At 42.9% G+C, this 13,390-nt stretch overlaps 1 protein-coding gene and 1 pseudogene across 4 annotated transcripts in view; one reads left to right on the forward strand and one right to left on the reverse strand.

Moving 5' to 3' along the window:
- Window positions 1-7,251, reverse strand: part of PRC1 (protein regulator of cytokinesis 1) — a 37,419-nt gene extending 30,168 nt beyond the window's left edge. For 3 of the 4 annotated variants that reach the window (XM_049852552.1, XM_049852551.1, XM_049852550.1), the window contains exon 1: window positions 6,951-7,251. In XM_049852552.1, the coding sequence (XP_049708509.1) occupies window positions 6,951-6,961 (11 nt within the window). In that variant the 5' untranslated portion in view covers window positions 6,962-7,251. The remainder of the gene's footprint in view (window positions 1-6,950) is intronic. The other variant, XM_049852553.1, reaches the window with a different exon arrangement.
- LOC126057273 (60S ribosomal protein L35-like) lies at window positions 2,094-2,452 on the forward strand (annotated as a pseudogene).
- Window positions 7,252-13,390: the final 6,139 nt, after the last annotated feature.

The raw sequence follows: 13,390 nt of genomic DNA on the forward strand, positions 1-13,390 counted from the left end.
TATAAATATGTCACGACTTGGAGATTACCCGTCATTAGGCTGAGCAAAAGCAGCCAGACAAAGAGTATATACTACATGATTCCATTGATATAAAGTTCAAAAACAGGTAAAACCAATCAATGGTTTCCAAAGTCAGGATGCTGTTGTCAGTTGCCATCCAGTTAATTCTGACTTATGGCAGAGGAGAACTGCTCCACAGGGTTTTCAAGGCCGTGACCCTTCAGAGGCAGATCCCCAGGCCTGTCTTCCGAGGCATCTCTGGATGGGTTCCTACCACCAGCCTTTCAGCTAGCAGCCTGGCGCTTAACCATTTGCTCCACTCAGGAGGCTCAGAAGTCAGGACAGTGGTCCCCTTTGTCCTGGGGAGGTGGTGACTGGTAGAGGGCACCAGAAGGGCTTCTCAGGTATTGGATATGCAGGTGTGCTGACTGTGAAAATTCAGTGATTTTGTACTTGATCTGGGCACATTTCTACGTGTATGTTACTCTTCAATTAAAAAAAAAGTTTATTTTAAAAATTACAACCATTAGTCTGCTTCTCATTACATTTAAAGAACAGAAATTCCCTCCCCTTCTTTAGGAACATCAGGAAAACAAAAAGAAACTGGTCTGACACAGAGAAACCAGAATCTGGATGTGCTCTGCCACTAGCAGGCTGCACACAGCCTGGCTGGTCTCTTAAGCTCTTTGTGTGCTCGGTACAGACAGGGCTAGAAGCTCTCATTGACTCCTCTCCGTCTCAGAGACCTCAGTGGTTCTGAGTCACCAGCCTAGGTAGATCTCCAAAACATTAGTTTTTCCAGAGGTTTTAAAATATTCACATCTGAGGCATTTTTCTAGCCATGAAATCCCAATTTAAAGGTTCCTTGCTCTTGTTGAAGAGAAGTTCTTGCACAAATACCAGATGCCTATACCAGACTGGAAACCCTGGTGGCGAAGTGGTTAAGTGCTACAGCTGCTAACCAAAGGGTCGGCAGTTCAAATCCGCCAGGCGCTCCTTGGAAACTCTATGGGGCAGTTCTACTCTGTCCTATAGGGTTGCTATGAGTCGGAATCGACTAGACGGCACTGGGTTTTTTGGTATACCAGATTTAAAAAAAAAAAAAAACTTGCTCTAGCGTTGAATCCAGCAAATGGCAACCCCACGTATATCAGAGTGGAATTGTGCTCTATAGGGTTTTTAATGGGTGCTTTTTCTAAAGTAGATTGCCAGGCCTTCCAAGGCACCTCAGGGTAGACTTGAACAGCCAATCTTTTAGTTAGCAGTGAGCACTTAACTGTTTGCACCACCCAGACACAACCTATACCAGACGTTGTTAGCTACTATCAAGTCGGTCCACAACTCATGGTGGCCCCATGTGTTTGTTACTGAGTAAAACTGCTCCACAGGGTTTTCTTCGCTGTAATCTTTATGGAGGCAGATCGTCAGGCCTTTTTCTTTCAGGGAGCCATCAGGTAGGTTTGAACCACCAACTTTTCAGTTAGCAGCTGATTGCAAATCAGTTGTACCACGCAGGCTCCTACCTATACCAGATAGTCACTATCAATACCCAGATATTGAACAATATTTAAAAAGAATAATTTACATTTTAGAAATGTTAACAGGTAATTAAAGCCTTGGTTCAATATAGATTCAATTAACTGCAGCCCAATTAAAGAGCCTCCCCAGGCATACTTCGTGTATTTCACTTTTAAGACAAAAGAATGCACAAATCAACATCCTAATATTAGCATTTTATTAGAAATAACTTTTAAGATCTGGATAGACATTTCCCCAAAGAAGATATAGAAATGGCCAATCAGCTCAACATCATTATCCATCTGGGAAATGCAAGTCAAAACCACAATGAGATGCCAGTTGAAGGGCTATAATGGAAAAGACAGATAACAGCAAGAATTGGCAAGGATGTAGAAAACTGCGGCCCTCTTGCACGGCTGGCAGGACTGTAAACTGATATAGCCACTTTAGAAATCAGTTTGGCAGCTTCTCAAAAAGTTAAACAGAATCATCATCTGACCCAACAGTTCCACTCCTGGGTATATGCCCAAGAAAAATGAAAACGTGCCCACACAATAACTTGTACAAGAACGCTCATGTCAGCATCATTCATAATAGTTAGAAAATGGAGTGTAGCCATAGCCAAGATCATGGCTCCGGACTTTCGTGATGAAAACAAGAGCGAGCTGCTGAAATAGCTGGACAGCCTGAAGGTAGAGCGGTTCAAAGCTGTGGTGGTGTCCAAGCTCACCAAGATCTGAGCTGTCCACAAATCCATTACCCATGTTCTTACCATCATTAACCAAACTCAGAAAGAGAACCTCTGGAAAGGTAAGAAGTACCAGCCCCTGGGCCGTGGCCCAAGAAAACATGTGCCATGTGCTGCAGGCTCAACAAAGACTAGAACACGAAGACCAAGAAACAGCAGCTGAAGGAGCAACTGTACCCACTGTGAGGTACACTGTCTAGAATTGAGCATCTCAGAATCAATGAAACACAGACTGGGGAAAAAAGGTGGAAACACCAACGTCTATCAGCTGATTAATGCATAAAATAAGTGTGGTGTATCTGGAATGTTATTTAGCAATTAGTCTTTATTATACTAAGTTAAAGAAGCCAGTCACAAAAGACAAAATATCATATGACTCCATTTCTATGAAATATCAAGAATGATGGCAGTGGGTTTGAGTTTGCTGGTGGGCACATAATACGAAAATTTTTTTTTTTTTTTAATTTGTGACTTAATGGAAAAAAAATGTTTACTACTTAATTTAGTCAAATTACTTTTACTAAAAATAATAAAATGACACGATATTTAGACAAAGTTGTAGATCTCAATCCAATTAAAACCAAGACAAATACGTCTACAGCAAAAAAAAAAAAGCACTACTAAACTCCAGTAGATGGGCCACTAACTAAACGTAATATTCTATAATGAAATTTGCTGTTATGAAAATATGAACAGTTCCTTGGAATTTATTACATATAAAAAATCTTATTTGGCCTGTTGGAAAATGCAGTCTTTGGGGTCTCTGTAGTTCCTATGAGAGTCTATGACAGTACAATTTTCAAAAAATAAAAAACTAACATTTTCCACTCTTCAGAATACTCAAACTATACTGAACTTAATTCTTATATCATCCTTGACACCTCTTTCTCACATTCCCCCTAATTAGCCTCACCTTCAAAAGATAGCCAGACTCAACAATATCGAAAATAAATTAAAAAAAAAATCTTAAAAGCTTCCAAGTGACCATCTAAGGCACATAATTGGTCTCTATTCACCTGGAGTAACACAGGAAGGACAGTCAGGAATAGGAGGATATGGAATGTGTGGCTAATTGCCTCCATGAACAACTGCCTCCTTTGCCATGAGACCAGAAGAACTGGATGGTGCCCGGCTACCATTACTGAACATTTTGATCAAAGATTCCATAGATGAATCCTGATCAAAAGGGGGAAAATGCAGAACAGAATTTTAAATTCTCATGGACTCCAGGCTTCCTGGAGCCATGGTGCCTGGATAAATCCCTTAAACTATTGCTGAGATAATCTTTAAACTTTAACCAAAAATATCCCCTGAAGTCTTCTTAAAACCCAGCAATAGTTCAGCTTAACTAGTAAAAGAATGTCTACCTTGAGCATTATGCTTTTTTAAGAACTGTCTATATGGGATCAAAATGAGAATGGCAACTGGAAAGATTAGATAGGAACCTTAGAGCAGTGAGTTTATGTTAACAAGGGAAGAACAATTCAGAAAAGGAAGGTGAGAATGGCTGCACAACTTGAAGAATATAATCAATGTCACTAAACTGTACATGTAGAAGCTGTTGAATTGGTTTATGTTTTGCTGTGTATATTCTCAACAACAAAATAAAATGTAGGGAAAAAAAGATTACAGTGATGCTATGAGTCAGAATCGAGTTAACGGCACAAAACAACAAGCAGGATAAAGAGGTACATAAAATTAAAATGTCCAAATGCCTTGCTTTCTTTTTTTCCCCACTTATGGAAGGCAGGTCATTATCTGAGGAAATTAGGAGGCAATATGGCTTCCATTTCCTTGCGGCAGGATTTTAACAGTCAGTTATCTTACAAGATTAGTTTGATGACCATAGCTGTATGACTTTCCTTTGTATTAAAGCATAATATAAAGAAAAATACACCTACTATAAAAGAAAAAAAAGAAAGAGGAAAAAAGAGGATCAAAGGACAGAACGTTGAGCAGGTAAGGCACATCTAAAGGGAACAAGAGGAGTCAGGAAAGGCACTTGGAAAGGAGTAGCCAGGAATGTGGGAGAGAACTATCCCATAACCACCAAGGGAAAAAAGAATTTTAAGAAGGAGCATATGTAAAGAGTTGTTGAAGCATACAAAAAGTAAAGAGTTGTTGAATGGGAAGAAGTCTAGTAAGAGTCCCTTAGATGTGGTTAGATGTGGAAATTAAGAGACTTTGACAGCCCAGTTCTAGAGACATGCTGGAGGAGGGAAGCCCTATTAAAAGGATTTAGATATGGTAGTCTTGGGAATAACTGTATGTTAGTGTCTGCCACAATGGTTAGTAATAAAGATCGCTTATTGGAGACTTACTACAGTGCAGTGAATTACTTAATATAACCCTTCTAGCCATAGTCTTTCTGACTACCATACAATGACTGGGTGGGACTATGCAAATAAGATGCTGGTAGCCCACCAAGGGAACTGGACAGCTTGCTGCTAACGCAAATAAGGTGTATGGAACCTGTGATGGTTAAGGTTATATGTCAACTTGTGGGGGCCATGATTTTCAGTGGTTTGGCAGTTAGTGAATGATGTAATTTGGCAGTCTTATAACTCTCACCAAATGATTGGGTGGGGTTATGTAAACGAGGTGCTTGTGGTCCACCAAGGAGATTGGACAGCTTGCCAATAAATGCAAATAAGGTACATGACAGTGCAGTGGGGCCATGCAAACAAGGTGCACGGAACCCTAATGAGGTGACTGGTCAGTTTTGACATCCCATTAGGTTTAAAATGAGCCATCTCCCAGAGATGGAAAAGGGGGACCTCACTACCACCAAGAAAGAAGAGCTAGGAGTAGAGGGTGTCCTTTGGACCTAGGATCCCTGTTCTGGGAACCTCCTGAGTCACAGGAGACAGAGAGAGCTATAACACCAGAGACAGTGAGAAACGGTGGCAGAGAAAATGGCAGCAGCAGAGACAGCAGCAGAGACAGCAGCACCAGGAGACTGGCAGGAGACACCACTGTGGGCTTTCCAGTTCACAGACCAAGAAAGCCGAGCACCTTCAGGGCAATGCTTGCTAGCAGAATGGGGTGCACCCGGGCACTTACTGGCAAAGCTGAAGAGCTTTGTAACACTTGCTCAAACAGGGCAGACTGCCAGAGAGAGGCCTGCCGGCAAGCACAGCCGAAAAGCTACCCTGATCAAAGAACTGTATCCTGACTCATCCCTGATCCTGAATTGTAACCTGTAACTTCCCTAATAAGCCCCATAACCTTGAGAATGGTCTGTGAGTTCTTTGTGGCCACTGCAAGTAATTATAGAACCCAACAAAGAAACAGTGCAGCTGGTTTGAGAATTTGTTAAAAGTTGGAGGGTGGAGGTATGTCTGACCTGCGCATCAAAGGAATCAGCTTTGGGCTACTGATCTTGATTCTCCTTCCCTCTGGTGAAGTTAGAGGACGAGGACAAATGGGTGTTGCTACCACACCATTTTTATAGCATCATTAGCTTAAACCCACAGCAACTTTAATATGCTGTCCTTTAGATATAAAAAAGTTTATAATTCACAATCTTACACTGAGAGTTGTTTTCCCAATGAAGCCAATGATTTGTACTCAATTCCCAATCTCCCGAGAGCAAGCATTGCATTTGAAAAACAGTGGAGGGAATTAGTAATTACAGGACAAAGAATCTTACAAAGTCTCAGAGCAATCATTTTGACCAATAACTACCAATTATTTCAAAGTGAATCATCACACTACTTTAAGAAAATAAAGTTAACATTCGTATAGCTCTTAACAAAAAAGTCCTATGAGCTGATATTACTATTATTTTAGAGATGAGAAAACTCATACTCAACATCTTGCCCAGAGTCAGGCTGCTAACTGCCTGTGCCGATTTCAAGTCGGCCACTCCTTCCCTAGCACTGCCTGGGAAGTTCAAATGACGGGAAAGGAATTCCTTAAAGGGAGTTTCTTAAATTGCAAAGAAACCCAGCCACCTTTCCAGTTCAAGTAAAACGGTAACACTGCAACTCGGATACACAGAAAAGCAACTAAAAATAAAAAATACTCCAGGCTTTATGGAAATAGGAATAGGAAGCCACAACCATAAAAGACTCAGGACTTGGAGCAAGCGGTACACGGCAAGGAGCAGCACCTGAGACGCTGCCAATAGGGAGGGTGGGGCTCCCCGGCGCCAGCACGGACCGCCGGGTCGGGGCACGCCGGGTCGGGGCACGCCGGGTCGGGGCACGCCGGGTCGGGGCACGCCGGGTCGGCGCACGCCGGGTCGGGGCACGCCGGGTCGGGGCACGCCGGGTCGGGGCACGCCGGGTCGGGGCACGCCGGGTCGGGGCACGCCGGGTCGGGGCACGCCGGGTCGGCGCACCCCGGGCCTCACAGGCGGAGCCCACTCAGCCCTCTCCCGAGCGTCTGCGCTCGGCCCTGCCCGGGCGTCGGGGCGGGCAGGGACCACGCCCGTCGGGGAATGTCCGTGCCAGGTCTCCCCTCCGTCCCGCCGGGGCCCGCGGCTCGTCCACCGGCTCACAGCTGTCCGGCCCTGCTCAGGAGCGCTGAGACCCCGGGCGGAGGCCGGCCCCATTCGGGCGCGGGCTGACAGGACACCTAGGCCCAGGCCGAAGGGGGCCTCTCAGACCCCGCACCGGCCCCGCACGCCGAACAGGCGTCCGTCCCTCCCGCACCCCCCCAACCCCTCCGCAACCAGCACCTTCTCCTCATGGCGGACTCTCCAAGCAGCCGGGCGTCGCGGCCCTCCGACCTACTCCACACGGGCCCGAGCGCAGCAACCACCCGCAAACACCGGCGACCCTGCTCCGCGTCGCAGGTCCGCGAGCCGTTGGGCCCGGCGGAATTTCAAACCGAGCCCGGAGGCGGTGCAGCCCCGTGATTGGCGCAGCTATCCGTCGTTCCTGGAAAAGCCCCGCCTCCACCCCGCCCCTCCGAAGGCGGGACTCGAGCGCCCAGTGAGATCCCGGCGTGCCTGGCTCCAGGCCGCTGTTCCAGGGCTGAGTGTGGGAAGCGTTTGAGAGCCACCGGGGCGGGGCGGCGCTGTCTGCGCGTGCGCCCGATCCCGCCGGTCCGCATCCTCTTCCCTTCGCCCCACCCTAGGCGGGGAGCCAACGACCTCATCGGAGCTCCACCCCGCCACGCGTAGTTTTGATTCGAAGTGCACGCGGCTTCCCGGAGGCCGCCGGGAATGCGCGGAGGGCGTTAAAGCAGTGCGGTGCCCAGGGCGGTCTAGGGGTGGCGAAACGGGAATAATGAAGTAAAAAGCCTAGGGCTGTAACTGTTTCCTTTATCCGGCTAGCGAGCTCATCTCTGGCGGGGCTCTTTTCCGGATGTGGGAAACTAAAGGGAAAGGAAAGAAACTGAACCCTGCTCACCTGATGCTTTTCTAAACACATTATTCCATTTAATCTCCACAACAATCCTGTTAGCTAAGTATTATCTCCATTTTACAGACAAGGAAATGGTCTCAAAAAAGGTTTAAGTGATTGTCCAAGTCACATGATAGGTAAATAAATGAAGGAGGTAACCTGGGCGTGAGTTTCTTTTAAATTAAAAAAAAAAAAAACCCAAACCCACTGCCGTCGAGTCAATTTCGACTCAGCGAGCATACATGGGTGTATATAATTATATAGATACTTATAACCCCAAATAGGCATCAGAGTGGTTTGTGTTTTCCTTTTCTCACTGAACATATGCTACATTCCTAAATGCTTATACATCACCTATTTCAATGACTCACTGTTGCATATTATCTTGTGTTTAAAAACCCGCTGCCGTCAAGTCGATTCCGACTCATAGCGACCCTGCAGGACAGAGTAGAACTGCCTCATAGAGTTTCCAAGGAGCGCCTGGTGGATTTAAACTGCTAGACCTTTCGGTTAGCAGCAGTAGCTCTTAACCATTACGCCACCAGAGGTTTCCTTGTGTTTAGATATCCCATAATTCAACTATTTTGCTATAAATATGAATACTTAGATTGCAGTTTTTCTGATAATGTTGGGATAAGTATCTTCATACATAAATCTTTGCATCTTGTATTTTTTTTTTTTACGGTTGGTTTCCTAGAAGTGCAATTACTGATTCATAGAGTTTGTGATTTTCACGTTCCTTTTCCAGAGAGATCGTATATATTAATTTGCCCTCGGCACCAAGCCTGCCGTGAAGTGTTCTTCTCATCCTTCTCTCAGGAGTGCTGACTGCTACTGTACCTCTTAGCTAGTTTCATAGGCAAAAGTGGTATTTCCTTTGTTGATTTGTACTTGTTTGATTGCACTTGAAATTGCACACTTTTCATCTGCTTATTGGCCAACTGTAACTTCCATGAATTCTCGTCATTTGCCTTTTCCATAAAGGTAAAGAATACTTGCTTCACCTTCAGGACCATGTTTTTGTCACTCAGAAAGACTTAATTGGTGCTTTCAGTGTCTTTTAACTTGTCGGCATTATGACAAACATTCACACCACTAGTATTACGAACTACAGGCACCTCTTTTTAAATTTGCTTGCAAACTTTGCTGATGACCTTCAAAGGAGAGTTCATCAGAAGCCTTTAAGAATTTGTGATCTTCAGACATGTACTCAGGGCCAGTGTTGTAAGTATCCAGATATAAAACAATTTTGCTATTGTGTCCTTTACAGTGTAGTATTGAAGCTTAAAAAAGTCACAGACCCTTTGGAAGATATCCATTCAAAGCATATACTCAGCATGTAAAACACTGTGTCATGTCTGTATAAGACCCTTTTACATGCTTCGTAGTAAAATTCCCCAGTAACCACAGCTTTCCTGTCATGGGAGCTCAACTACCCGTCCTTTCATTCTAAATTCTCCATTCACTTAACAAATATTTATTACAGATTCCAGTCACCACAGTTTTCCTGTCATGGGGGCTCAGCTACCTCTTCTATCATTTTAAATTCATCCATTTTCTTAACAAAGGTTTATTATAGAGAATTGTGGTGAGGGATGGAGCCACTATCCCTGCTCTGAAGAAGCTCATACACTAGTGGGGATAACAGACACATAGACATCATAAAACAGACCTATCTTGTCATTTGGTGGCATCCTTGCAAACAAGAAATTGGACAATAAAGAGAACTGGTAAAACAAGCCTCTGTTGTTGTTGTTAGTTGCCCTGGAGTCAGTTCCGACTCATAGTGACCCTACCTACAACAGAAGGAAACACTGTCCAGTCCTGCGCCATCCTCACAGTCGTTGCTATGTTTGAGCCCATTGTTGCGGCCACTGTGTCAATCCATCTCGCTGAGGATCTTTCTCTTTTTCGCTGACCCTCTGCTTTACCAAGCATGATGTCCTTCTCCAGTGACTGGTCCCTCCTGAAGGACAAGCCTCTAGCTGCTTCCTTTTTATGAGTGAACTAATGTGCATAGTGATGGAAGAAATAAAGGTTTTGATACCTTAAAACTCGACTGACTTCACATTTACCCACTGAATGCTCTTTGTGATGCCTGCTGAATTAAATATTTGTGTGATTCCTGTCCAGTTTTTTTTTTCCATCAACACTGAAATATTTAACTTAAAAAAAAAAACCATTTGAATTGATTAGTTTGGAATTCTGCTGAGAGGCTGTGTTACTGGATCTGAGTGCATCTTTTCACTTTATTAAAGTTATTTAACTTCGTTACATCACTCCCATTTTTAAGCAAACTTTGGCCTATCTTATTGAATATATACCAAGTACAAGCTACAATACTCTAGTGTTGTGTGCCACAACAGTGTAGCACTCCTAGCTCCAATTTACAGGTTTTGCCAAGAGGCAGGTGTATTGTGAACCGATAATTATTTTATGAATTAATTGAAAGGACTGCTTTTCTTCTCAATTATACTACACAACTTTTAATACAGGGTAAGGATATCTAAAAGAGCCCTGGTGGCACAGTGCTTAAGTGCTTGGCTGCTAACCAAAAGATCAGGTAGTTCAAACTCACCAGCCACTCCACAGGAGAAAAGACCTGGCAATTTGCTCCCTTAAAGATGCTCCCTTAAAGATTATAGCCTTGGCAACACTGTGGGACAGTTCTACTCTGTCCTATAAGGTAGCTATAAGTCAGAGTTGACTCCATGGCAACCGGTTAAAGATGTCTAAGGAAGATTTTTAGAGAATGGGTTTTATTTAATTATAAGAAGAAAGGCTGTTATGGATTGAATTGTGTCCACCAAAAAATGTGTATCAACTTGGCTAGGCCATGGTTCCCAGTATTACATGGTTGTCTACCATGTTGTGATCCGATGTGGTTATCCTATGTGTTATAAATCCTAAGCTCTATGATGTTAATGAGGTAGGACTCAATCTACAGGATTAGGTTATACCTTGAGTCAATCTCTTTTGAGATATAAAATAATTCAGCAGACATGGAACAAAACAAGACTAAAGGGGCGCACCAGCCCTGGGGCAGGGACTGGAAGGCAGGAGGGAACAGGAAAGCTGGTAATAGGGAACCCAGGTTTGAGAAGGGAGAGTGTTGACATGTCGTGGGTGTTGTTAACCAATGTCACAAAACAATGTGTGTACTGTTTGAAAGCTTGTTCTGTAAACCTTCATCTAAAGAACAATCCAAAAAGAAAAAACAATTGGGCAGAGAGGAGAGGAACCTCATACCACTGAGTCAGAAGAAGAGCGTGTCCTTTGGACCCAGTGTTCCTACACTGAGAAACTCCTAGACCCAGGGGAAGGCTGATCACAAGGGTCTTCTGCCAGAGTCAACACAGAAGGCTTCTCTGGACCTGGTGCCCTGAAATCGGACTTCTACCCTCCTAGACTGTGAGAGAATAAATTTCTCTTTGTTAAGGCCAGTCACTCATGGTATTTCTGTGATAACAGCACTAACTAACTAAGACAAAGACTAAGTTGCATTGTAGGCAGAAGCATATTTCATTTTTAGGCCTATTTCTGTTTACAAGATTTTTTTTTTAAATAATTTTTATTGTGCTTTAAGTGAAAGTTTACAAATCAAGTCAGTCTGTCACATATAAGCTTATATACACCTTACTACATACTCCCATTTATTCTCCCCCTAATGAGTCAGCCCACTCCCTCCTTCCAGTCTCTCCTTTCGTGACCATTTTGCCAGTTTCTAACCCTCTCTACCCTCCCGTCTCCCCTCCAGACAGGAGATGCCAACACAGTCTCAAGTGTCCACTTGTTACAAGTAGCTCACTCTTTGTCAGCCTCTCTGTTTACAAGATTTTTAATTTCATGTCAGCCTTTCGTGTTTTACAATGAGTAAAATGGACATTTATGGAACTACTGATGATGAAAAGTTATGTTTACATCACATATAAAAGAAAAATCTCATACTTTTCATTGTTACATTACTTTTATCTGTAAATTTACTTAAAATAACTTTTTAAATATAGTTTAATAAATCATAAATGTTTAATGTACCTGGAAAGTGGTTGCTATGCCTTACAGTTTTATTGTTTGTTTGGTAAGGGCTTGTAATTTTCGAGTGATTTTGTTAGATTGGGAATTAATTCACACAGTATCAATCTTTAACGGTTAGTACCATAGTAGTTTTTTTCCTCTAAGATTTTAACAGAAGTAACTTTAAAATATTTAAGTCAAATTCAACTGGTTTGATTTTTTCATTGTGTCAGAACTGCTCTTTCCTTATCAGGGCATTGCAAAACAGCCAGACCTGGCTGCATAGCATCTTCAGGCACAAAACTGATGGGAAAAAAAAGTCCCAGTAACCAAGCACGATCAAATTGTAATGACTGTTTGCATGTCTTGGTTATCAGCAGGAGCCAGTTATGAAAATGTTCAAGTCGACCTGGCAGTATTTTGTTCAAGACTTGTTTTGGTATGTTTATCCAGTATACATGCATAAAAATATTCTTCCTCTTAGATAAAACTAATTACTTGTAACTGCTACACTTTGCTGTTTATTAAGTTTATTCCTAAAGAAAACAGTAACAGATGTTGGATTTGTTCAGCTTTTTTATCAATGAAGCCGAAATCCACAGCTTTTGTTGTTACCCCAATGTTTCATTTTTAGTTGTGAGATAAGAAGCCAGACCAAATGTATCCATATGGCCATACTCCTTGCAGTATTTTAATGCTGAACACACACAAAACTGATGTAGAAGTTAGTATACTAAATCGGATGGCTGTTACTCCTGAGAATTTTGTGCCTCTAATCTACTCCATCTTTGTGGAGAGAGTACAACCTCTGGTTCTTCCTCATTTTCTGTTCTTCTAGACCTGTGCTGTCCAACACGCTGGCCACATGTGGCTACTGGCACTTGGGATATGCTGTAAATGTAAAATACACGCCAGACTTCCACTAAAGACTTAGTATGAAAATTAGAATGTAAACTAGCTCCTTCATAATTTTTATATTGATCATATGCTCACATGATATTTCAGCTATGAGTTAAGTAAAATATCTTATTAAAATCAAATTCACCAATTTTTTTTTTAACATGGCTATCTGAATATTTAAAATTACGTATGCAGCTTGCATTATATTTCTATTGGACAGCACTGGTTCAGAATGTAAGCGCAATGTACCGCCACTGTTTATCGCTTGGTCATAGGATCTTTTTCTGACTGTTGCATATTCTTTCTGCAAACTAACAGCCCTGTCAACAGTGTCTGATCTTGCACACTAGCTTGCTAGGTGCCATTGAGTCAGTTCTGACCCATAGTGACCCCATGTACAACAGAACAAAGCTGCTTGGTCCTGCACCATCCTCACAATTGTTGCTTTGTTTGAGCCCATTGTTACAGCCACTATGTCAATCTATCTTGTTAAGGGTTTTCCTTTTTTTCCATTGTCTCTCTACTTTACGTAGCACTGCAAAATTATAGCTGGATATTTGAGGTATGCCTTTTCCTTGGAATGTGCACTGATACAGCATTATCATTCTTCTATGGAAAGAATACTTGAGATGCCCAACAGCACAGACTCTGATTTTCTTTCTTTTAGTGAGTGGCAGTGCTGTGGAGTGAGGAGCAGATGGGAGGCAGAGCAACTAACTGGAAGAGACAGTCTTGCAAAACACCAGGCAGGAGACAACGAGGTCCTCTGCTGTGGGGTGGTGAGGAAAGGATCAACTAGAAGCATTTGGAAATAAGAACCATTAGGACAGGGTAACCAACTGAACATGGGGGATAA

This window comes from Elephas maximus, chromosome 13 (assembly GCF_024166365.1).
Source record: "Elephas maximus indicus isolate mEleMax1 chromosome 13, mEleMax1 primary haplotype, whole genome shotgun sequence".
Classification (NCBI taxonomy): Eukaryota; Metazoa; Chordata; class Mammalia; order Proboscidea; family Elephantidae; genus Elephas; species Elephas maximus.